This window comes from Podarcis filfolensis (genome assembly GCF_964270895.1).
Source record: "Podarcis filfolensis genome assembly, chromosome: Z".
In the NCBI taxonomy this organism is placed as follows: Eukaryota; Metazoa; Chordata; class Lepidosauria; order Squamata; family Lacertidae; genus Podarcis; species Podarcis filfolensis.
Genome location: NC_139617.1, coordinates 9,707,276 through 9,734,326, shown reverse-complemented (window position 1 = coordinate 9,734,326; position 27,051 = coordinate 9,707,276). Strand labels below are relative to the sequence as shown.

At 43.9% G+C, this 27,051-nt stretch overlaps 1 protein-coding gene across 4 annotated transcripts in view; it reads left to right on the top strand.

Annotated features, from left to right (window-relative positions):
- IL1RAPL2 (interleukin 1 receptor accessory protein like 2) overlaps positions 1-27,051 on the top strand; it is a 491,080-nt gene that overhangs the window by 348,970 nt on the left and 115,059 nt on the right. For all 4 annotated transcript variants that reach the window (XM_083595723.1, XM_083595724.1, XM_083595722.1 and 1 more), the window contains exon 6: positions 24,328-24,402. In XM_083595723.1, coding sequence (XP_083451849.1) covers positions 24,328-24,402 — 75 coding nt within the window. The remainder of the gene's footprint in view (positions 1-24,327; positions 24,403-27,051) is intronic.

Here is a 27,051-nt window from a genome sequence, read left to right as displayed (position 1 = left end):
TTTTGTTTTTGTTTTTACTTTGCAGAAATGATAAAATAAAATTCTTCTTGTTTGCTTCAGTCTGAGAAGTGCTCAGCCCCAAGGATCAGTGGAGTTTGCACCCGTCAGAAATTAGGGCACAACCGACCCAGCAGCAGAATACGTTTCACACTGCTGCATATAAGAGTCTATGTGTGTGCATGCCCAGCAACCAGATATCTTTCACTGCCAGCTTGGTAGGTGCCAGTTGCAGAAAGAAGGGACCCAGATTCTGCTTGTACATTATGCTTGCTGACAGATGTAATATGAATAGATCCTGTTTGTGTGTGTGTATGTGTGACTTCATGGATAGTATGTTGTCTTGGCTATAAACAGTAACATCTGCAGGGAGGGGGCATAGCTGAGGGGTAGGGCATACACTTTGCATACAGAAGCACCTATATTTAAGGTTCCCAAAATTTACGCAGACAACTCCCCCACTTGTGCGTGGTCCAGTCACACGCAACCATGTATATGTGCAGCACCAGGAAATGGCTGTTGCAGGTGGTGGAGTGGCGCTGCATTGCTAACCTGGCCCCCCAGCAGCAGAGTTGCTACTGCTTACCAGGAGGGAGAGTGGAAGGGGCAAGGCAGTCAGGAGACTGGCACCATGCAAATGCACCAGCAGAAATTGCAACAATTAAACTGCCCTGAAACTGATCAAAATCTGTAGTGTAGCTATACCTATTCAGTTCTTCAGTGTCTCCCAAGCATCCTCTCCCCCCCCCCCCCGCCCCCAGCTTGGTTTTACAAGGGGCAGCACTCTTGAGATACTGGTTAGCTCAGTTGGTTAGAGTGTGGTACTGATATTGCCATGGTCGTGGGTTCAGTCCCCATTGGACCCTTGAGGTCCCTTCCAACTCTACTATTCTATGATTTTATGAGACAAAAGAGAAGGAAAGTGATAGCCACTGAACTGGCTGTAAGCAAGAAGGAAGGCTGGCTGAGGGGAAACTGAGGTTGCTGAGGCAGTGCCCTCATGGGCCACCCTCTGCTATAAGCATGCATTGATTTCTAGAACATCATAGCAATGTGTTGTGGTGCTTTCTCTCCCCCACCCCCAGTCTTGTTATAAAATACCTCATTCCTACTGGGGGATATTTTTTGAGTCTTGTTTAAGAGAGTAGCATTGCCTCGATACCTGTTGAGATGCAGATTAGAGACAAGCTTACTCAGACATCGCACACTCTATCTGGAAGAAACCAACCAAGCCCGCAAGCAGCTTTCTTTGAACAGAAAGCCTTAGCTGGATGTTCTTTGATTAAAATAACTCTTGACACTGTGAGGAAGGCAGAAAACAGGGGTGAGCACACTCCTCCTCCAAGAGCACCAGCCCTGCCCTTAAGGGGAAGCCCAAGTGGCAGATCATGTATTCTGCTTGATCCCAGGAATCCTCAAGGATTTCATATGGTCTACATGTTTAAGTTACTTGATCTAATTTGCAGTTCCTGGGCTAAATACATAGACCGGAACAAGGTAATCCTTCATTTTTCCCACTTCTCTAAATTTTCCTGCTTCTTTTTTGTTGTTGTTGCAAAAAAACAGTTTTAGGTTAATATGCATGGGGGATGAGGAAATAAATACATACTTGTAATGGTTCTAGGGGTTGCTTGTGCGTAAGCCGGTGCTTATCTCCCCGGCTGGGTGCAAACACCTGGCTGGGTTGCCAAAGTGAACCTTTTCTGTCCGGACAGCCACTCACCTGTGGCTGACTCAATCGCTGGCAGAATCCGTCAGTGGGCGTTTCTTAAACTTCTTCCAGCAAAGAAGCTCTTTGACGCCTAGTCTCCTCCTACTCTCTCTGCATGAAAGCCTTCTGCGCAAGGAGGGCGTGGGCAATGGAGGACCCCTACTCTCCCTGCTGGTCCCAGGCAAGGAGTCATGGGACCGCCTCGTCGCATCCCCCATCTGCCCCCCTTCTCCACTGGTGCTACGCTGATTCTCTTCCCCAGAAGATGGGCTGCTTCTCCCGATCCCTGGATGCTCTCTGGAATCCCTCTGGCTTTTGCTCTCTCCCTCCGGCACTGATGGCAGTTCCCTGACAATACTGGGGGACAAAATGCATGTTTGTGTGTTGTGTATGTGAACATACATACATACACACAATTTTTTGACAAAAAAGTTGCAGATTGATGCAGACACTGCATTGGGACAGACTTATGAATGAAGATATGTGAAAGGGAAAGGAACTTAAAATAGACCAGTCTTTCCATCACTGCTCGATATAGTAAGGTTTCTTGGGGCAACCCCCCCCCAACTCCTCATGGCGGGTATGCTATTTAAAATCTACCATTATCAGTGCACCCAAGCTATATAGGAGTTATTGTACATTTTTATTGGGCCAGAAATAGGAGTCACAGTTGTCACCTATTCAGCCTTTTAAAGAAGCCCACAAAAGTTATAGTCACGGGCAAGGGGTGCAGTGCTAGCCTACTGAAGACAAGAAGAGGTAGAGTGGAGAGCTCCATCTTTCCATCAGCAGCCCACTGAATTTTACATTGAACTTGCCTAAGGGTTTCTGTCCTCTGGTAGATTTTCAGCTCCTATGCTGGGCACACAGGTATGTTAGATCCCTCTATCCCTGCTCTGCCATTCCTCTCAGTCACCTTCATGGAATTCCTTGTTGCCTATGGCTGGGCAGCACTATGTTGCTTCATCTTTTATGTGCAAAGCTGGTCATCACCTACATCTACTCCAGTGTTTCACAGGTGGAAACAGAGACCTGCTTGTAACTAATGGTGAGCAAATCTGTTAATTCCAGTTTCTCCTGGTTTCTCATTTTTAAAACTCTTGAATCCATTTCTCCTCATTCCACATACAGCTAACATACACATTTTTGTAGGCCAATTTGCCTAATATTTCTGCAAACAATTTCCCTTGAGATAATGCACCTTTGTGTGTTTTCTCTAAGGTATGCATTCTTATGCACACTTCCAGCTAATATGTGCACATTATTTGGCTGGAGAACCGCATTGCAAAACTCAGAGAAGTGCAAATCTGAATGGATATCTGTGTTCCAGGAAGTGTTCCAGGATTTCCCCTCAGATGTGAACTGAACTGAATTTCTCCCCCATCCATAATTGCAACACCCATATTCTCATACGAAATAACACCATCTGATTCCCCAGCCCAGCCCTGTCAAACATTAGTTACATCCATGTTTATGGGCTGCAGTGTGTTTATTTTATTATGCAGTCTGTTTATTTATTTAAAAGTTCATCCTAAAGAAAAAGGGTGGATTTTCTTGCTTTGCTGGAGGTGCCCCTCCCTGCAAAGTACCTTCATCTGGTTTGGCATGTACAAAGAATTGCTCTCTGAAGGCTTAAGCCCTAATGAGAAGTGCTTATGGGAGTGTTTAATCTGACTTTGTTTGGGATTTAGAGAGTGAGCAACCTGCTGCTTTGGTTGAGCTGAGCTGAGCTTATCCAAAGAATGCAACACGGAGCTGATATAACTTATCAAGTGCCCAAGTCTCAACTTTGTGGTTTTTGTTTGCTCTAGCCTAAAACACACCTGCAGAGTGCAGAGAGCATGAATAACACCAGCTGCAAATCTGGAATGGTATTCCAATCTAAATGTGCTTTCAGGAGCCTTAGACCAGAATTATGGATAGATGGAAGTGTTGTTCATTGCAGAGTTGGTTTCAGAAGTTGACTTTCTGGGAACCTGCTGCAGCTCCAAAGGTGGGGGGGGGGCTCATTCTGTCCCTAGAGCACTGTCCTCCTGGCTGCTGTATAGAGGAAGGTGCCTTATACAGAGTGAGATCATTGGTCCATTTAGCTCACCACTGTCTACTCTGCCCAGCAGTGGCTCTCCGGGGTTTCAGGTAGAGGACATTCCCAACCCTACTTGGAGATGTCAGGGATTGAACCTGAGACCTTCTGCATGAAAAGCAGATACCGTACCACTGAGCTACAGCTCATCGTTACAAAAGTCTTCTTTACAGACAAGTGTGAGAGGGCTTTCTCTTGTGTCATTCCTATATTGTGGAATGCATTCCCTGTGGAGCTATGGTCCAGTTCCCACCCTCTTTTTCTCAGCTTTTAGAAAAGGTGTCAAAACACACACACACACTTAAAGACCTTTAAAATAAGTATAGTGCTCTTGCTGCTGGTGCTAATGTTTCTAACCATGCTTTATTGCCTTGATGTTTATAGGACACCCTTTTTTTAGTGTTGTGATGCATACTTTCTCGATTGGTTTGCAGAAAGTTGGTTTCAAAGTTTCAATGCATGCATAAATGCATAATGTATGGGCAGGCAAAAAGCTCAGAAACGGGGGGGGGGGGGGTGGAGAGAGGGAGGGAGTGGCTTAATCAGCCAGGGATCCATTGGCTCATGAGACAACTGCACTGCCATCATGTGATGGCATGGGGCGCAATTCAAGCTGGTGCAGTGATCAGCCTGCACTTCCCCACAAGTGCAGCTGTGCCCTCCCCCTGCTCTGTTAAGCCCCAGCAGGCAACAGCTGGGGTTAGGATTGCACCCCAAGACTTCAAAATCCACTCATAATTGTCATTTATGTAAGAGATGTCTGTAAGAAGTGGTCTTATTGGTCATAGAGTGTTAATTGAATGCAGATTTTCCATGCTCTAGTTGTCAGGTTGGCGTGAATGATAGTCTTCATTTGCATGCAAAGTCTCCTGCTCTCCCTTCAAGATGGATGGTGGACCCTTGCTTCATCTGTCACCACTTTGCTTTGTTTTTTCCCCCTTTTTAGTAAGATGAAAAGAATTTGGGGAGGGGGGAATTAAGAATATATATCCTTGAAATGAAGGATAACAGGTTGCTCAACACAAAGTCCAAAGTGTTTAGAGTAGAGATGAAATGGTGCGTCTACTGTGTAAAACATCTTTTTAGTTCATTAACTGAAGTGAAATTTTGATTCTGACATCAATGAATCATTTTTACAGTGAAAAAGTAGAATCTACGTGTGTGTGTGTGTGTGTGTGTGTGCAACAGTTTAGAAGAACTTAATCATGTCTGATGTAAGCTTCCTGTATGTTTTTTTGCCAGACAAGATCAGAACCTAAGCTAATCTATACAATTAAACCCGTGTTTAAACACTTTTAATTAATTCCCTTTGGTTTCACTGTGAAAGAAGCTGCAATCCTTAAAACATAGTACTTCATAGTAATGTACTGCATGCATCACCCCTCAAAAAAGAAAAGAAAAAAGAATCATAAAAAATATTGTTGATCACTTCAGGATGCCTCATGGACACTGAGCCAGGAAGGTGATTAATGCCTCCTTGCAAGAGGAGGTGGTCTGTGTCTGCTTGAAAGAGGCAGTGGTAAGACCACTCCTTAAGAAACCTTCCCTGGACTCAGAATATCGAAGTAACTACCAGTTGCTAATCTCCCCTTCTTGGGCAAGGTTCTTGAACTGGTGGTCATGGACCAGATCCAGGTGCCCTTGGAGGAAACAGATTTTCTAGATCCATTTCAACTGGGGTTTAGGCCCAGTTTTGGCATGGAAACTGCTCTAGTCACCCTGTATGATGACTTCTTTCAGGAGAGAGACAGAGGAAATGTGTCCCTGTTAATTCTTCTTGATCTCTCATTGGCCTTTTATTCTTTCAACCATGGTCTCCTTCTGCAGCAGTCTGAGTTAGGGGTGGGTGGTACCACTTTGTGGTGGTTCCAGTCCTCCTTGGATGGTCGTTTTCAGAGGATGATGCTTAGTGGGTCAGCCCTGTGGAGCCTTCAATGTGAGGTTCAATTCTATCCCCCATGCTGTTTAGCATCTACATGAAACCATTGAGGGGGGTCACCCTGAGTTCTGGAGTACATTGTCAGCAATATGCTGATGACACACAGCTCTGCTTCCCCATGACAACTGCAAATGTGTCGCTAGAACTGCTGGACTGATCTGCTGGTCTTGTTTCAGTAATGGACTGAATAAGAGCCAGTAAACTTAAGCTCAATCCAGATAAGATTGGGGCACTGTTAGTGGGTGGTTCCCTAAACCGGATGGATGTGAAGTTGCCTGCTTTTGATGGGGTTACATTCCTTCCGAAGAAGCTAGTGGGTCCTTCTGGATCCACTGTTGTTGCTTGAGGCTCAGGTGGCCTTGGTGGAAGTGCCGTCCATCAACTTTGGCTGGTGGCCCAAGCACACCCCTATCTGGACAGGGATAACCTATTTCTGTTGTCTGCACTCCGGCAACCTTCAGCGTGTTGTGTGGAGGGCTGACTTTGAAGATGGTTTGGAAACATCAGCTAGGGTGGAATTCAGCAGCCAGGTTGCTCCCTGGGGCAAGATGGTTTGAGCATATAACACTACTATTACACTGTTCCTGAAGAGGAGAGGTGGGGGATGGGGGATAAAAAGGAAGAATATGAATGAAAAGGATCCCAGAGCAGCTGAACCTCAATGGCAATACAGAGGAATTTTGAGGGGAAATTTAAGCTTCACTTCCCCAATTACGTCAGGGGCAGGGAACCTTTTTTCCCCAATCCAAGGGCTGCATTCCACTGTGTGCAACCTTCTGGAGACCACATGCAAGTAATAGGCACAGCCAGAGACAGAGTGTTAGAGGCTGCATACCAGCCATGCAAAAGCAAGTGGTTTTTACACACATACACCCTTTCATCCACGCAGGCAAGAGGCGTTATCATAATTTAAGGATACAATCTAGCCAGCCAGAAACACACTGAGACCACAAACAAGACTGGAGAGGGGTACAGGCTGGGGAAGTGGAACTTTGGAGGGCTGGCGGTGGAGAGTATGGCTTGGAGACAGTCCCAAGGGCCTTATAGTGGTCTGGAAGGGGGCATTTGAGCCTTTGGCCTGGGGCTCCCCTCCCCGACCTACATACAAGCCACAGGAAAGGGTGAAAAATGTTTCTCCTCAAATGATAGCGTTTTCCCCCCTGCATGAGTCAATAGAAACATGCAATTCTATGCAATTAAGCCAGGAGGAGCAGGCTGTTCACCCCCCCCCCACACATTGTTCTAAACCAAAGATGAGGAGTATTGCAAACCCAATGCAGCAGTGAAAGCTAAGAAAGATGCAAGTTTTGTTTCAAGTTACAACAATAAAATATAGTGTTTTCTGGAAACCACATGAGAGGACAGTGCTGTTGTGCTCCTGTCTGGATTGCAGGCTTTTCATATGTATCTAGAGGGGCTACTGGTATGATCAGCAGGACTCTTCTTACAATCTTATGTTCATAAGAAGCAGAATCAGTCTAGGAATCCCTTACTGACAAACGGATGCGTAGCTAATAACATAAGAAGAGCCTATTGTTCTCTGGGCATTAGTCTGTCTAATTCAGCATCCTGTTCTCAGAGTAGCCAACCAGATGCCTGATGTGTGTACCCTGTCTCCACATAGGGAAGGGGAAAAACATAGCCAATCTAGGAGATCCCCTGCTTTATTTATTTGCTCAGCGACATAGCAGGAGATTTTCAGCCAAGCTGCCTCTCCAACACAAGGAGAAGAAACTGAAAGTTTAATGCAAAGTTAGCAAGACGTGCTGGAACAGGGAATCTAAAATCGAGAATCATTATGCTCTCCGGTTGTTGCCGACAAGTGATGGATTTCCTACTTGAATAAAAAAATTCAAATAGAACAGAACTATGTCACAGGATAATGATGTCTCCCTTGCTCCCAGCTGAATGCTGAGACATTTTATGGAAAATAAGTGTGAGATGTTTATTTTCAAAGCCGGAGACATTTATCCTCTGACAGCACTGTGTTATAGTGACTTTATTTCAGCTCTTTCAAATGACGGATGCAGGCGTAATCATTTTGTCAGGTTGATATTGCTGTGTTAGTAAAGGAAAGGCAGTTCAATCTCCTGAATGCCAAATTGCTACCAGATTAGTCAGAAATGCAACAATGGTGCCTTTTGTTTTTGTTTTTTTGTGTGTTTCCCAAATGAACCACTTTGGATGACTCTTACCTTTTTCCATATTAATTTCCATGCAGGAGTCTCAAATTTTAAAATAAATTTAAATGTCAAAGTGGTGTTGAGGTTCCAGGGGTTCAGACAAATATCCTTTGAATGAGGTGACCGTGGGGGGGGGGCAGATTGTGGAGTTTGTGTGAAATATGGTTTCACTGATATCTATCATCAATCAGGGTTCAAAATTAGCAGGGGGCCAGGTGCATTTTGCGCCTAAAGATTCTCCATTTGCGAGCACCTTAAAAAGTCTGGGTGCCATTTTTTATATATATATTTTTGTGCCTGGCTGACAGTCAAGGATGACTGAAATGAATGTGCTTTGAAGCCTTGAAGTACATCATAAGGATAGCCAATATGTTAAGAAGTCTCTTTATTGTTATAAAGAGAAGAGTGTTTTGAAAACTGAAGCATGGTGCCAATAATTTTTATTGTAAACACCAAATTAGACATGTATTAATAATTTGTGCTAAAATGTGATATTAATAATGGGTCACTTATGTGAATTGTGTATTAATTCATGCCTATCAAAATAATAAATAAAAAGTGTTGCTGACCCCCCCCCCATTGGTGACCAGACATTCTGTTTTGGGGCCCATAACCCAGGTCCCAGAAGCCATTTGGCTCCTAACTTTTCTATCCCACTTTTCTAACTCTACTCTCTATCATCTATCTATCTATCTATCATCTATCTATCATCATCATCTACCTATCTACCTACTATCTACCTACCTATCTATTATCTATCTAATCATCTATCATCTACCTCTCTACCTACCTACCTAGCTAATCTAATCATCTATCATCTATTGGTTGAGCACAGATGGAGACACATCATAGCTCCAAATTAACTGCTCCCGGTCAGATTCATAGGGAACATGCTAGCATCATCCAGTTCTTGCAGAGAACCAGTATAGCCTCCTCTCTGTCTCTCATGGTATCTTCCCAAAGCTACACAACCAAAAAACAAATTTGCAGAGAGCAGTGACAGTCAGTGGGGAAGGAAAGGGATCCTCCTCCCAGAGAGAAATCTCCAGCCATTTGCCTACTCTGTGCTAAGTCCTGCCTTTCAAACCCATCAGTTCCACCCCTCCAAACGAAAGAGAATATGCTGGGCTGTACTTGCCCAACTAGCTTGACTCACTCTAGCAACAGTGATGACTGGTGAGAAGTGGGATTGGTAGGGAGGAAAGCAGGGAGACCAACGGTAGGTTGCGCTAGAACCAATGGCAAGGAAAGGCAACTTATTCTAGTTTCGACCGCAACTCCTTCCTTGATGAGTTCTACAAAGGCAACACTGGGGAACTTAAAGAGGAGGAAGCTGATAGCCAGTTCCACAACCTGGTCTTGTTCTAAGAAGATAGACAGGTGGGATCTGGCTGAAGGCAGCTTGATGTTAGTGGGGCAGAGCCCTATTTGCCCTAATGGAACAACCTTCATTAGTCTAGCAGTCTAAAGGCTTGGAGGTCATTCAGGTCAAATCCCCACCCATATCAGTACAAATATCATTCTGATACTGAAAATAATTCCCCTTCCTTCCTATTTTATCCTCATGATAACCATGTGAAGTGTTACTATAGGTATATCTCCATAAATAGCCCAGAGGGCTGCTTAGCAGGGGAAAGGATTTTTGTGAAGGGGTGGAACAGAGTTCTCCAAAGCCCAAGCAGCACCACTGCTGGTCATTTCTGGAGCACTTGAAGGAGCTGGGAATGTTTAGCCTGGAAAAGAGGAGACTAAGAGGAGATATGGTAGCCACCTTCAGATATCTTAAGGGCTGTCACATGGAGGAGGGAACAAGCTTGTTTTCTTCTGCTTTAGTGGGTAGGACCTGAACCAATGGCTTCAAGTGGCAAGAAAGGAGATTCCGACTAAACATATGTAAAAACTTTCTGACAGTCAGAGCTGTTTGGCAGTGGAACTGACTCCCACGAGAGGTGATGGACTCTCCTTCCTTGGAGGTTTGTAAGCAGAGGTTGGATGGCCATCTGTCATAGATGCTTTAGTTGAGATTCCCACATTGCAGGGGGTTAGACTAGATGATCCTTGGGGTCCCTTCCAACTCCATGATTCTATTATTCATTAAACATTTTAGTGAAGCAGGCCAAACAATCCAATAAAGCAAAAATAATAGTACAAATACAAATACTTTTAAAAAAGCAGTGCAGGATATCTGGAAGAGACTTGAATCAGATAAGCAGAGTACTTAAAACCATTAGAAAAGCCAAATTTCATGTTGTGTCATGGAGAGGGAGTGCTGTGTGTCTATATTTGTTGTTTTATATAACATCCCATCAACATGCATTATTTTTTCTGCTAGTGCTAAACTCCACTTATGTTTATATCAGAGTGCAAGTTGCAAGTCCCATTATGTTTTCCATTTTGCAGCCACCAGTATCCATGTCAAGAATTCTTGAGAGTTGAACCTTTTCAGCTGATTGTTCCATAGTAAACAAATCTGTGATAAAGTTGGAATAGGCTATTTGAGTATTTCTTGACAAACCATGGTCCAGAATTAAAATAAGGTAAAGGTAAAAGTGGGACGCGGGTGGCGCTGTGGGTTAAACCACAGGGCCTAGGACTTGCCGATCAGAAGGTTGGCGGTTCGAATCCCCGCGACGGGGTGAGCTCCTGTTGCTCGGTCCCTGCTCCTGCCAACCTAACAGTTCGAAAGCATGTCAAAGTGCAAGTAGATAAATAGATACCACTCTGGCGGGAAGGTAAACGGCATTTCCATGTGCTGCTCTGGTTTGCCAGAAGCGGCTTAGTCATGCTGGCCACATGACCCGGAAGCTGTATGCTGGCTCCCTTGGCCAGTAAAGCGAGATGAGTGCCGCAACCCCAGAGTCGGCCACAACTGGACCTAATGGTCAGGGGTCCCTTTACCTTTACCGGTAAAGGTAAAGGACCCCTGGATGGTTAAGTCCAGTCAAAGGCAACTATGGGGTTGCTGTGCTTATCTCGCTTTCAGGTGGCCGAGGGAGCCAGCATTTGTCCACAGACAGCTTTCCAGGATTGAACCACTTTTGTGCAACGGAACACCATGACGGAAACCAGAGCACACGAAAAAACCATTTACCTTCCCGCCACAGTGGTACCTATTTATCTACTTGCACTGGTGTGCTTTCGAACTGCTAGGTTGGCAGGAGCTGGGACAGAGCAACGGGAGCTCACTCCGTCACAGGAATTCAAACTGCTGACCTTCCGATCGGCAAGCCCAAGAGGCTTGGTCGTTTAGACCACAGCACCATCCCTAGGAATTTCATAGAACACTATAGGAAGGATACCGTATTTGTGCCTAACTCTCAGGCAAGGGCTTTATTACTGCTGCTTTCAAACTAGTATGTGGGGCTGTCTCTGAATACAGTTCAGAAACTTCAGCTGCTGCAGAATTCAACAACCAGGTTGCTCACCAGGGCAAGGTAGTCTGAGCATATTACACCAATCCTGGCCCAACTGTACTGGCTGCCAAGCAGTTTCCAGGCCCAATTCAAAAATAGCAAGTAAAATAAATCATGCTTAACAATAACAAGGACACCACGCTAAAAATCAACTAACTTCAGCAAACCTGACAAGTTCTCCTACAATCAAGTGGTATATAGAAGTTGTTGAATAACTCTGTAAAAATAAATAGAAGGCATTGGACCTCCCCTAAAAGAATCAGGGTGCAGATATGCTTCATATATCAACACTGATACATGCTCAGCTGCTGAGCAGAATCCATGTGTCAGTAGTATGTGGCCCCCTTGGATGAAGAAGTTTCTCCTCCCCTGCTCTTAACTGAGGATGCAAGAGGCTGAACTTAGGTCTTCCTACATACAGTTCATATATTCTGTCATTGTACTATATGACTCTTTTAACTGAAGAGTATTTTAACCAAGGCAAACTTTTGCTCTGTCACTGTGGCACAGTCTCTCTCTGAGTCTGATACAAGCTGTAGTATGGCTGGCTTTCCACTGTTTATATGGGAATGCCTCTTGGCAGTGGGGAGACCTACCTGGCTTTTCCCCAGAATAATTTCCCTGGTTACAGTGCAGACTGCTCATTAGAGGGCATAGACTTCTCTTGTGCAAAAGTGCCCTGATTTGGAATTAGGCTGAGCCCTGTGCACACAATTTCAGATCTAAGAGTGACAATGAATGCTGCAAGTCTCTTTCTTGTCACACTAGGCTGGTGGGAGCATCTGGGGCAGACTCAGCCTAAGGCTGAATGCTACGTATCTGTTCTTAATGCTTTACTTGCCCTGGGCAGTACACCTGCCTGGTGCAACTTGTCAGAGCTTATTTTATGCAAGCAGTAAAGAAGCCCTTGCCTGAGCATTAGGCACAGATAGTCTACCTTAGGTCATCTTTATCCTTGCAGAGTAGAAAGAAAGGGCATCACTTTTTCCAAGGCCTCATCTGCACTATACATTTAAAGCACTATAGTTCCACTTTAGCCATGTTGTTGTTGTTTAGTTGTTTAGTCGTGTCCGACTCTTTGTGACCCCATGGACCAGAGCACGCCAGGCACTCCTGTCTTCCACTGCCTCCCGCAGTTTGGTCAGACTCATGTTTGTAGCTTCGAGAACACTGTCCAACCATCTCGTCCTCTGTCGTCCCCTTCTCCTTGCGCCCTCAATCTTTCCCAACACCAGGGTCTTTTCCAGGGAGTCTTCTCTTCTCATGAGGTGGCCAAAGTATTGGAGCCTCAGCTTCAGGATCTGTCCTTCCAGTGAGCACTCAGGGCTGATTTCCTTCAGAATGGATACGTTTGATCTTCTTGAAGTCCATGGGACTCTCAAGAGTCTCCTCCAGCACCATAATTCAAAAGCATCAATTCTTCGGCGATCAGCCTTCTTGATGGTCCAGCTCTCACTTCCATACATCACTACTGGGAAAACCATAGCTTTAACTATACAGACCTTTGTCAGCAAGGTGATGTCCCTACTTTTTAAGATACTGTCTAGGTTTGTCATTGCTTTTCTCCCAAGAAGCAGGCGTCTTTAGCCATAGCTTCACCTAAATCATTCTGGGAACTGTAGTTTGTTTTGGGTACCAAGCTTGGTTATGAAACCTCCATTCCCCTCACTGAGCCACAATTCCCAGAGTAGTTAGCAGTCAATTACTCCTCCCAAGGAATTCTGAAAACTGTATCTGTGAGGGGAACAGGGGCCCCCCAAAGGTTACATAAATAGTTGTGCTCTTTTCTGCATTGTTTTTGACATTTCCATTCTATTGCAATGCATTGAAATTAATTGTGTAGTTCATTACTTAATTAATTATGTTGGCTTCAGCCATAACAAATAATGAAACAAGCAAAGTAGGTTTTAGCAGAAGCCAAGCTGCAGCAGGACAGAAACAGGGCAGATTGCACCTGCTTACCAGGCCCATGCAGAGCTTGTGAGGCATGAGGTGGGAGTCTTGTTCTTGGCATGACAATGTAAGTCCGGCAGGATCCTGACAGGGCTCTCCTGCTAGTTTAGCAATCTAAGGCCAGGGGCCAGTGCACTTGGCTGCCCCTTCCATGCCTTCTCCTTACATCCCTATTCCCAAGCAATATCTGCCATAAAATTGCTGTGTATTGAAGAGGATTATGGGAAATGCTCTAAGGTGCACACGCACTTCATGCACAACATTACAGAGGTCTTTTAGGCCCCAATGCCATACTATGCAAACTGAGTATGTGTCAGAAGAATACTTTCGTGCAGTTGCAGTTTTCATGAAAGCTTGCAGATTGATGGGAAAGTTGCCTTTCAGGGAAGTTTACCTGGCATGACTAATTGAAGTAAGCTTCTGGAAAACAAAAATGCTCCCAACATCACATTTTGAAAACACTGCTCTAATTCAAGGAAACCAAAAGACATACTTAGATCTTGATTAGCCATCAGTACCACCACCACTTCCTCTACAGTAGCAAACTTAGTTCACTGCGTGCTGATTCGGACAGGACTAGAGCAGAAATGGGGCCACCATTTTTCACATGTACTACTGGTAAACCAGGTGTCCCACATCTTATGTTTGTGCAGCCGGTTCTTCCTGCCTAAATGCAGGAAAACATTTGTCCCTATTGAAATTCATTCTGTTAGTTTGGGCCCAGTTCTCCAATCTGCCAAGGTCACATTGAATCCCACTTCTGTCTTCGGCAGCATTAGTTTCCTTTCCCAGTGGATTATCTAATTCCCAGGGGCTTCCCCTCGCCCCCAACCCAGTAACATGCATAAAATTATTACTTTCCCTCTGTGTTCTGTTCGGTTAGTTTGCTTCCCTTGTCAGTCACAAGAGTATCGTACTGCATAAAATTCGTACTGAAATGTTATCTGGGAGGTTGTGTATTTGAGCTGGACACGAACATAGAATTAACTTCAGAGATGAATTAATTTCTGCAAAAAAAATCTTGGCATGCCATGATTTTGCCCCCAGCGGATGCTATTCAAATGTACAAGATCTGCTGTCAAGATGGATGCCAGCCTCCTGAATAACTAGTAGGAGAAGCCTTCTGCTGATTAATGGGGAGACAGTGCCAGAGTTTTTGGTTAGAGGAAGGAAGTTGGCATTTCTTTGTAAAGATGGAAGGAAATGAAACATTTTCTTCAGCTCACCCACCCACCCCATGCTGCTGCTGATCCTCATAATTTAGCAATCCTTCATTTTTAATGCTTGCCGTGAGGCCCAGCTCAGTTTTCAACAGCAAAACGACAATCTATTTTTATTTATTCTATTTAACCAGATTTATATATCACTTAATAAAAATAAATCTCAAAGTGCTTTGCATAAAATAATATAAAATATTCATAAGAAAATACCAATAAAATCAAGAGACATTAAAAAGAAGTAGACATAGTTAAGTTATCAAAATATAGAAACTATCAACAGTTTTTTAAAAAAAACAACAGCAAATATCCATAATAAATCTACTCACAGTACCTACAGATATCAATTATTCATTACTGCATGCGTTGCCAGTTGTTATCACAATAAGCAGAGTACTGGAAATTAAGTTTTACCTCTCCCTCAGAAAGAAATTAACTGTTTTGCCAAGGGTTCAAAGTTGTGCTAATTAGTGTGTATTTTGCCACACACTGAAAATACATGAGCCCAAGGACTGCAATTTGACTCAGCTGAACTCAGTGGGAGCCTTACGGCCTGATGCATAATGCGCAAATTATTCCATATTTCTCCTTCCTACAAAAAACTGCAGATCCCATTTTGTATTATGGATTACTTATGGGTGAGCTCCCCTTTGCTTACACAACAAGTACAGTGGTACCTCGCAAGATGAATGCCTCGTAAGACGAAAAACTCGCAAGACGAAAGAGTTTTTCGTTTTTAGAGTTGCTTCGCAAGACGAATTTCCCTATGGGCTTGCTTCGCAAGACGAAAACGTCTTGCGAATTTGTTTCCTTTTTCTTAAAACCGGGCGCATTGCTTGAAGAGGTGCAGTTCCGTGCTTCGCAAGACGAAGAAACTCGCAGAACGAATTAATTTCATCTTGCGAGGCACCACTGTACAGGCGTTCCCCTACTTATGCAGGGGTTATGTTATCAGGCTTCACATCTATACATGAAATCATGTAAAGTGTGGAGGGCGCTCTTGACAGAGGCTGGGAAGTGCCTTTTTCTCTGCGAATCCTTTCCCCAAGCAGCAAGGCACCTTGCGCATGCACACGCACCCTGCCTGCCTCTGGTGAATGGAAAGTTGAGCTGGGAGGTGGTCAGTGGGTCAGTGGCAGGGTAGCTCCCAGCGCCCAGTGCTGCTGCAGGACCTCTCAGTGCTCTCCCTGTTAGTCTTGGAAGTTGCTTGAGATGGTTTATTTTTATCTAGTTTCTCCCCCACCCACCAGAAATAATGCTGCTGCCTGTTTGTGGGGAGGCTGATGGCAATCGGAGGGTAGAAGGACCCTAGGAACAAAATTGACAGGTAGGTGGGTGGCAGAATGGAGCAACACCCCCCATGCAATGTTTCTGCTGGCCAGGAAGAAGAAACCCATGGAGGGTGATTGAATGAGGGTGGTGAGACACTTGGAGCAGCTGTACAAGCTGTTTTCCCCTGCTCTTCAGCTCTCTCCAGCTCTTTTGTGCCATTTTGGTGCCATTTCTTGGTTCAAATTGTTTATTTATTTCACAGTGATGCATGTAAATGCAGTCACATGTGAATGGGATACACATTAAGTGGGGGGGATGCCTGTAGTAAATTTTCAACCTTTCCTGGAGATTTTTTCGCAGGGAAAACTTGAATCCATTACAGTGGTACCCCGGGTTACAGACGCTTCAGGTTACATACGCTTCAGGTTACAGACTCCGCTAACCCAGAAATAGTACCTCGGGTTAAGAACTTTGCTTCAGGATGAGAACAGAAATTGTGCGGCGGCGATGCAGTGGCAGCAGCAGGAGGCTCCATTAGCTAAAGTGGTACTTCAGGTTAAGAACAGTTTCAGGTTAAGAACAGATCACCAGAATGAATTAAGTTCTTAACCCGAGGTACCACTGTATAATATTTCTTACCACTGCTTCAGCAGAAACACCTATGGAGAGTTACCACAACAGAATATGCACAATTTTAACCAATAAAACCACTGAGTGGGTTCATCTAATGAGCCCCATTGATGGAAACCTTGTGAAAGGGCTTCCACTTGAGTAATGAAGCTTTCTCACACCCCCAATCCTCTCCTGCACATCCCCCAATGCTCCCAAAATTGGCTGGGGGGAGGGTGTTGGTAGAACCCCCAGAACATGATGCAAGGGGATGAGAGATGGGATTGTTCTGCCTGACAAGCTGCAATACATGCTCAGATGGAATGTCTACCATAGTGCAATTCTACCCATTACAATTATTACAGAGCAAGTCCTGGAACACAGCACTGTAAATTCAGCAAGATGTGGGATCTTACAAAACAAAATACCTTAACTGTCATAGGGCAGGTTAATGAGGTGCCTCTTCAGCATATGGCAAAAGGTGGATACAGCTCTAGGAATAATTACTAGCCATGGTGTTTTGACTTAGGGTCCAACAACACCTTAAGTTCCACAGGTGTCCCCCCCCCACACCTTTGTTTGAAGGACACCATAAGCATGCCCATTACCCCCCAGAGACAGCACGTTGCCGAAGATCAATAACGGCAGCTAAATTGCCTTTTAGGGAATCTGATCCACCATTACCAATCAGCACAAAGATAAAGCCCCCTCATAAGCTGTTAGGACGAAACAGCTAACCTTTGTGTGCTATTTCCAACCTTGAAAATAGTCTCTGAATTCATTCAGCCATGGGTTACTTATTTCACGTATCTGTTTGGTTCAGTGACCACTTGCTCCCTGAAAGTGTTTTATGCCGTTCATGAAAGCAATGTTTAAAATGCCTAAAGAGATCAGTGTGAATTCCAGCAGGCCGTGTATAGCAAAGCGGTTTTCAGAGTCCCAAGCCTACAAATGTTATGTACTCAACAGGACCATGCAACTCCTTCCTTGCCTAATATTTATATCTATTTTTCTGGCTCAATCATATCACTACTGGGCCAACTGAGAAAGCTTGACATTTTTTGGCGAACATCCACCACTAATTCATTTCCAGAGCCAGAAAATGCATTTGGGTCTCCTGATAGCTGTCTTTGGATTTTGCTGCCAGATAAACTCTGCTGTACAGTTTCCCCCAAGAAAATAGTTGAAAGCAAAACGAAATGATGCTAAGTTTAAGAGACTATAGAAGGGTGGGATTCATCTTGTGTGTACTTTTTCCCTTCTAAGTGAGATATCATGATCCATATTTCACTATACTCTATGTATTGTCTCCATACTAATGAAGGGAGGAAATCAGGTATTTCCAGTCAAGCGCTATTGAAATAATATTTATCTATTTATAAAACTATCCATACATCACCCAGGTTATAAAGGTAAAGGGACCCCTGACCATTAGTTCCAGTCATGGCCGACTCTGGGGTTGCGGTGCTCATCTCGCTTTACTGGCCGAGGGAGCCGGCGTACAGCTTCCAGGTCATGTGGCCAGCATGACTAAGCCACTTCTGGCGAACCAGAGCAGCACACGGAAACGTTGTTTACCTTCCCGCCAAAGCAGTACCTATTTATCTACTTGCACTTGCTTTCAAACTGCTAGGTTGGCAGGAGCAGGGACCGAGCAACGGGAGCTCACCCCATTGCCAGGATTCGAACCGCCGACCTTCTGATCAGCAAGTCCTAGGCTCTGTGGTGTAACCCACAGTGCCACCCGCGTCTCCAACACCCAGAGTATAAAACACAACAAATATAAAACAGTTATTAAAATGGCTGGGCACTCCAAAAAAATTAAAAAAATAGAATAAAAATTAAGCAGCTCCATATGAGCCGTTGGCATAATGAAGTATTTCACTAAAAGGGAAAAGGAAGGGTATCTGCCCAATCTCTGTTCCACAGGTTGTGTCTAGCAGCAGCCCTCCGGATGATGTGGTATCAACCTGGGATATAAGGGTTCAGGTGGGACTCCGAGTTGTTCAAGGCTCGGAGGAGGCCATTTTGGTGATTTTTTTTTGAGGGGGGAGGGAAGTAAAATTGAAATGGTAGCAGTGGATTAACAATCTTAAAATGAACACACACATCCTCTTTAATATTTGCCATGTTCTGCCTGGCAAAAGGCAGGTCTCTTTGCCTCTGCATTTTTTTTTGCATTTGGGAAATAGGTCTACAATTCTTTTAATAGTCCCAGCATTACTGCAATTGCTCTGAGCACACCTGAGGGGGTGGAGGTTGTCACCTGCTATTCATCTGAATTGCAGATAGAGAAATAATATTTCCACATCATTTTATAGTGATACCTAATGCATTTCCTCCTTTGGGTCCTCATGAGCACCAGGAGTAGTCGCTTGTTTAATGATGGGGCTTCTGTGTAGCCTGCTCTTAATTGGCTTCTCTAAATTGCTTGTGGGGAATGATTTTTTTTTTTTTAAGAACCAGGGGGATAACAATATAATAACTTTTAGTTTATCAAAGCCTCGCCACATATTTTAACCGTACGGACTTTTAGTTGCCCCTGTCAATAGGTGCAGAAAAATGGGACCACTTTATTCTATGAAGTTATGCAGAGAATTACAGAAACTGCTGTTGTGCATTCCTGCTAAATAATAGATGTTTCTTAAGGGAGCAGACAAATACCAGTTTAGGAGTTTTCCCCCTACTTCTTCTCTTTAAAAAAATAAAAATAAAAACAGAAAACCTTTGAGGTTTTTTGCTCTGCCAGCAGAGTAGCAATAAGACATTCATAGGCCAAGTGGACACAAAAGGATTCCTTCCAAAATTAAATGCCTGTGTCATTTTGGCAAATCAATGTTGAAGTTAACCATTTGGAATAAAATAAGGAGTGTTAAAGGGATGTGGGTGGCGCTGTGGGTTAAACCACTGAGCCTAGTACTTGCCGATCAGAAAGTCAGTGGTTTGAATCCCCGTGACGAGGGGAGCTCCCGTTGCACGGTCCCAGCTCCTGCCCACCTAGCAGTTCAAAAGCACATCAAAGTGCACGTCAAAGTACAAGTAGATAAATAGGCACCACTCTGGCGGGAAGGTAAATGGCGTTTCCCTGCACTGCTCTGGTTGAGCGCCGCAACCCCAGAGTCAGTCACGACTGGAACTAATGGTCAGGGATCCCTTTACCTTTACCTTTAAGGAGTGTTAAAAGGGTATAATTAATAACGCCTCTCCTGAGTCTGGGGGGAATTACAACCCCTGAAAGCTGTTTTGGGCTTACCCAGGATCCTAACCGTGCTCTCAGATTTCAAATATGTTTTGAACAATGTTGTTCAGGATTTCAGACAGGGGACAGCCCTGCCCAGAGCTGTCAGTAATCTAACATGGGATCTTCTGCCTGCTAAGCGGTTGTTCTTCCCTTCCCCTCGTGCTACTGTATTAAAGTGTGGACCTCCATTTTGTCAAATTCTCTCACCTCACTGTACCCAGGCCTGACGGTTGCACCGAAAAGAAAACACAGCAATCACACTACCCTGTGATACTACCTCATATCTAAGTTTGGAGAGGTAAAAGGAGAGACCTGAGGAAGAACACTCATTTGTTCAGCAACAAACAGCCATTTGTGGCCAGTTACTGATAGGGAGAAATGCCTACACACTTCCTTAGGGCAGTCCTCTGTTCGAAAGTGCTCCCAAGTCTGAGGTTTAAAACTCTTAAGGGTTCATTCACACAGGCATATATATACACGGCAGGTTCTGGAGCTACTTCATATACGAGTTCAGTCTCTTAATGGAGCTACTTTTCTTCAGAATGGAGCATACTAGGATTCGATACTTTCTAGCGTAGGTCAGGACCTCGATATCAGAATGAGGGATAATGGCTCCTTCTGCCCATTGCAGAACGACAGCTCATTACGTTCTTTAGGATGGATGTCAATGGTCCTTGTGTCTTCTGCTGTCCTTTCACAATAGCACCCTACTGTTTCACCATGTTGCAGATTGCCTCTTCTCCAAGAGTTCCTGCAAAAGGAAAAAGCTGTACAAAAATTACAGGGGAGGGTGGGAAACACCATGCAAACTTATCAGGAATTGGTTACCTTTAGCAGTAAGCCATACCCCAGCTTCAAGTGCTCAAGAAAGGAAAATAAGTACACATAGAATCTTTGCAGTCAGCCAAAACCAAAGAGCAAAAGATTTCTCCTGAAGAGTTTGCTTTAGATAAAATGGTTGCTATTAGGTTATAGATAATTTTATGCACTTCTGGTTCAAAGGTACTTGACTTTTATGCCCCAAGTTTTCAGGAGAAGAATGATCGTGTAAGGGGAAGTGAAATTCAAGCAATATCAAATGAATGCACACATACATGCACACAAAGATATACACACACACATATATATGTACATGCATGTTTTGCTTCTGCTTGTGTTCCTTACCACCTACAGCAAACCTCACCCCTTTATCAACCCACCGACTCCTAGACTTTGTGAAACCTTACATGCTAATCCAAAGTGGGGAACCTTTATAGCTCCCACCCTGTGGTCCAGCTTCAACTGATGGGCACAGCAACTCACAAATCAATTGCAAAAAAAAAGTATATTAGTCAAAACTACATACAAACATGCATTTATTAGGAGAAATTTGCCCCCCAAATGCTGATGAATTTTCCTGAGGATTTTTTTAAAAAAAAAGAATTGTAAATTGTTCTGGAAAATTAGAGAATGGGATATAAGATGGGGGGGGGCATAAGAAACTCTAAGAACCAAAATTGACAGATTTGTCCAGGTACTTCTATCTCCTAAGCTCCTTCATTTTATATTAGATTGAAGGATTCCCCCCTATTTTCACCCTACTCCTCATCCAAACTTTAAATAATAAGCCAGGCCTTGAGCTCAGGCTTTCAGTCTAAAAGGCACAGCACAAAGGGAAAAAGGATTAGGAGAGAGGAGTGTGGAAATAAAACTCTTGCTACCCATTGTTGCTCCCACTGTAGGTGGGACACAGAGCAGGGTCTCTGCACCAGATCTTAGGGAGCAGCCAAGTTGATATGGGAGTTGGCAGGGCTGGTCCTAAGCCATTCAGGGCTTTAAAACCATTCACCAGTCTCTTGAATTGTGTCCTAGATTGAACTCTTTGGCCAGAGCCAATTTTAAGTCACATAAATTAGTCCTTAGTATCTATACTGAAGCAAATTAGGATTTGAGAATTGTGCTATGATCCATCCCACAGCTTTTGAAAATTCTCAACAGAGATAGCACCATATATGATTAGGTAGCAATGACAGCTCTTCCTTCTTTCTCTAATAGCATTCAGAGGTCCTGAGTGCGTTAGCAAAAGAAATTGATTATTAGGTTCCTGCCATCAACTTTCTGCTCCTCAGCTTTTCCAAAAGTAATTTAATTGTTTCAGTGGGCTGGATGTTTCCTAGGGGCCCACTGTCACTTTTGAGTTTGGAATGAGGTGCCTTGCGCCAATTCCATTCTTACAAATGGAATTTCCCATTTTGCTCTAATAAAATTGTACGTGTAAGCAACATAAGTCTTAGGAGATCCACTCATGATTATTCTGCCTGGGTAAACAGAACTTTTCATCCGAATGTATCCTGCTTGTATGTAGGGAAGGAGATAACTGAAAATCTGCTCTGAAAGTCTGATACGAATACTGGAATGTTATTTTATTAGAAGTGGATTGGGGAAGGTAGAGCTTCTATAGGTCTGCACCTCAGCTTGGTGAGGTGATTATAATTCCAAGAGTCTAGATCTGCCACTTGAATTTTCTGGGTTCAGGTAGGGGCTTTGGGCAGAGATTGCACAGAATGCTTATCAGTGGCATCTCCAGGTAGGACTGGCAATGCACCCTCTTTGAAACCCTGTAAAGCCACTGTTATTCAGCAGGGGTTGGTCTCTTACCTGTTTTTGGAAGCAGGTATCTATGCTAGCCAAATACCTTCCCTTTAACTTAGAGAAAAGGCAAGCAAGAGGAGGCATGATAGACATTTATGGAATTATACATGGCATGGAGAAAGTGGAAAGTTTTTCTCCCTCTCTCATAACACTAGAACTCATGAACATCCACTGAAGTTGAATGTTGGAAGATTTATGTCAGATAAAAGAAAGTATTTCTCCATGCAGCAGATAGTTAAACTATGGAACTAGTTTCCCCAGGAGGCAATGATGGCCAACAACTTGGATGGCTTTAAAAGAAGATTAGACAAATACCTAGGGAGAGGGCTATCAATGGCTACTTGCCATGATGGCTATATGCTCTACTTCCACAGTTGGAGGCAGCAATGGTTCCAAATAGCTGCGCTGGAAACCATAGAAGGGGAGAGGGCTCCTGCAGTCATATGAGAGCCAGCATGGTGTAGTGGTTAAGAGGGTAGACTTGTAATCTGGTGAACCGGGTTTGCGTCTCCGCTCCTCCACATGCAGCTGCTGGGTGACCTTGGGCCAGTCATGCTTTTTGAAGTCTCTCAGCCTCACTCGCCTCACAGAGTGTTTGTTGTGGGGGAGGAAGGGAAAGGAGAATGTTAGCCGCTTTGAGACTCCTTAGGGTAGTGATAAAGCAGGATATCAAATCCAAACTCTTCTTCTCTTCTTCATATTCTGCTTCCTGGTTTCCCACAGGCATCTGGTTGGCCACTATGAGAACACGATGCTGCACTAGATGGACCATTGGCCTGATCCAGCAGGCTATTTTTATGTTCCCATTTCATCCCTTCAGGCTGATTGGCTCCTAGGGAGACAGAGAGCAAGGAAGTGGGGAGACCAGAAAAAATGGGGGAAGGGAAGGAGTTTTGAGAAGGGGTTATAATAGTACTAATAATACACCCATCTGGCCGGGTTCCCCCAGCTACTCTGGGCAACTTTCTATGTGAAAACATAGTAAAACATTAAAAACTTCCTGATACAGGGCTGCCTTCAAGTGTCTTCTGAAAGTTATGTAGTGCTTTATCTCCTTGACATCTGAAGGGAGGGTGTTCCACAGGGAGGGTGCCACTACTGAGAAGGCCCTCTGCCTGGTTCCCTGTAACTTGGCTTCTCGCAGTGAGGGAACCAGCAGAAGAACCTCAGAGGAGGACCTCAGTGTCCGGGCTGAGCAATGGGGGTGGAGACACTCCTTCAGATATACTGGGCCAAGGCCATTTAGAAATGATGGAAGCAGATGGAAGGAGATAGTAAGGGAAGAGGAGAACTTTTTTTTACAAAATAAAAAATGCTTTATATGGGGAAATTGCTTGGGGGGCAGTATATGCCATTCTAAACTCTACAGAGGGTGGTGAATACAGCACATGATACGGGCTGTCCCTTGAGTCTGCTAGATGACATCACAAGGGATCATTGCCTTAGGAGATCAAGAAAAATTCTCAGGGATGACTCACACTCGTTTAATTTCATTGTACACAGGTTGCACAATGACAATAAAGGTGTTGTTGTTGTTATACAGAAACACAATTGGGGGAAATTGCACTAAACTGCTGGCAAATTTTTATGAGGATTTTTTTTAAAGCAAATTGTTGCACAAATGTGAAGAACTGGATTTAAGATTTTAAAAAAATAGAAACCTGAAGAAGTTAAATTAACAGATTTGTCCAATCTTAGCTGCCCACATGGGCTTATTTAGGGGGAAGGGCCATAGCTCAGTGGTTGGGCATCTGCTTCCCATGCCAAAGGTCTCAGCTTCTATTGCCAGCATCTCTGGGCAGGCTTAGGAGAAGCCCCTATCTGAAATCGCGGGGAGCAATTGCCAGGCAGTGTCAGAAATACTAAGCTGGGTGGACCAATGGTCTGACTCAGCATGAGGCAGATTTCTATGTCCCTATATTCCTGCTGCAGTCTGACACTACCAAAACAATAAATATAATAAATGTTTGTTGCACCAAGACTACAAAAATGCAGCCATTTGTGACAGCTGTTTTCCTTATTCTGCCATTTGTCTGAAGTTTCCTTCATCCCTCTTTTGTCTCATTTTTCTCTTCTAGCCTTAGTCACTAAGAGGCCTCCTCAGCCTATGTATCCTATGGAGAACCAGACGAGCATGATAGATGTCCAGCTGGGTAAGTTGCATTTTGGGGGGGGGATAACAGTCTGGAGAAAATGAATAAAGCCAGAAAAGTTTATTGCCGGCGTTACTACATGCAAGTCAATTTGCAGTGCTCTCGTTTATAAGGGTGGAATTTATTGCCACAACAGCTGCAGAAAATGGGTTTGCGTAGTGTCAAGGAACTCTGCTAACTGGCTATTTAAGACAACGGGCCTGTGGGTCCTTGGAGAAGATGATGGATGGTGTCACAGGTGTCTGAAATGGCACATGCAACAGCCTGTTCTTACTGTGCATGGAGCAAACATGCTTGTAAAATGATGTATTCTTAACAGTACTCAGGGTAGGGGCATGATAGACAATTATTCAGTTATGGAAAAAGTGGAGAGAGAGAAAGATGGGTTTTCCTTTCTCTCCCATATCACTAGTAAGTAAGTCATCTAATGAAAATATTTTGCAGGAGAACCAGGACAGACAAAAGAATGGGCTTCTTCATACAATGCACAGTGGAGTTAATGACAGGAGAAGGGAACTTTTCCCAACCCAACATTCCACGGGTCACATACTGGGGTTGGGTGAGACCAGGGGCCAAAGTTGGTGGGTAACAAGGCAAAAGTGGGCAGCCCTTGAGGATGTGAAGCGGCCCCAGGGAGCAATGTAGCCCAGGAGGAGGCTGAACCCCCTAGTGCTCTGTTGCATAAAACTCCCTCAGAATGACACAACCAATCAGGGCACACCCTACCTCAGCTAACATCATGTCACTCTGTTAGGTTGCTAAGCAACACCTCCGCCCGTCTTCCTCTTGGTAGGCTTCAACACTAACAGAAGTAACTCTTGAGTTAGGAACAGAATGATCCCTGCTGCTGTACTTGGAACAAGGAACATACAAAATAAATGGAATCTAGGCAGGCTCTTCAGTTATCTGACCTAATTGCAGTCTCTAGACTTCAGATAATACCTAAAGTTGGCTTTGTTCTTACTAAGAAGCATTTTCTTCCATTCCTTTATATGATGACAAAGATCAAAACAATCCTGTCAAACTGAGACAGAAACTGAAAGCTGGAGTTGCTTTCCACATATTTTCTCTCCCCAGCTCCCATTATACGGTGCTCGAAATTTAGAATAAGATTTCAAGAGAGCTACAAAATGAAGAAGATTCTCCAAATCATATTAATTTCCTTTTGCCATGCTAAGGCAGACAATAAGTTAATCCCAAGAGGACAGCCAATCTCACATTCATAAGTTCTGTCTCACAGTTATTTTAGAAAGATCACATAGTCCTTTGACAATAGACACATTACTGCAAACTCATTTTGCCTTGGTAAGTCAGGAAAGAGTATTAACAGATGTGTGGTTGTCAGGGTGCTCCATCCTACAGGATCTCAGTGGGTGTAACAATATGAAAAGTATTACTAGGCAGACTTCTCAACAGGTGGCAACTGCGGGCAGTTGTTGGGGCCAGTTGGGGCAGCTTTATTAGAGTAAATGGGGCATTGCCCCACCAATCTCAGTCTGCTTTCCACCTGTATTTATAATCAGTTCAGAGAGTGGCACTGGCTGTCAGCTAACTCTTCAAAAATTCAGCAGGGAGGATGATGGAGACAAACTCGAATTGGCTCTACCTGTCATTGGCTCTGGCTCTACTTACCACTGGACTCCTTTGTGTGCCCAATCAGTCTCAAAGGACAAAATCTACCACTGGTTGGGGACCCAGCAAAGATGCACTCTTCCATTGACTCCCGAGACAGACGGATGCCAACCAACCAGCCTTGGCGACACTCTGTGTACAAGCTAAACTCCCCTTTCCATTTCTCCTATGCTTGAGCTAACCTAAGACAATGAGTGGCTTTATACCATCAGGCCATTGGTCCATATAGCTCAGTGCTGAGCACAATGACTGCCCAGCAGCTCACCTGGGTTTTAGGCAGAGATGTCTCCCAGCCCTTCCTGGGGATGCTGGGGATTGAACCTGGAATCTTCCATATGAAAAGAAGATGCTTTGCCACTGGAACAGCTTTTCTGTTCCTGGTGGCTTCTGCCCAACCATTTCACCTGTTCTTCTGCTTTTCATTCACTACATTTGTGGGTTTTTGTTTTTGTTTAGTCTTGTCTATGATTTTATTGCCACTGCCATCACTATGGATGATAAATTTGATTGATTAAAAGAGCATTCCTCTATGTACCATTTGAACTTATTTTACTTTGTAAAGCATCTTAGTCTTATCAGAAGTAAACATCCTTCTCTTCTGCATTTGTTAACACTTTCACATTCTTAGGATTGAGGTTTTTAAAAATTCAGCCATTGTTTCATTGACCAGCATTTGGTCTGACATACTGAGAAATTCCCAGAATTTTATTCACCCATTTGTTCCATTTATTAATGACTTCCTGCAAAACATATCAGAAAACTTAATGCTAAAAACGTAAACTAATTTTAAAAAATAAAAGAATTTCCAATATACGAACAATTCTGCAAACTTCCCCACGCTATTTTCCTATAGATAAAATATTTAGATAGTCCATTATTCATTTGGAAAGTTCCTTAAAGTGTGCTTAAATCAAAGCATCAGCCTTGATTGATTTGCTCAAAGCTTTCAGTCCTAAAGATCTGATTCCATAATGGACATGGCTGGGCTCTCCAACACTTTGATAAGGAGGTGAAAGA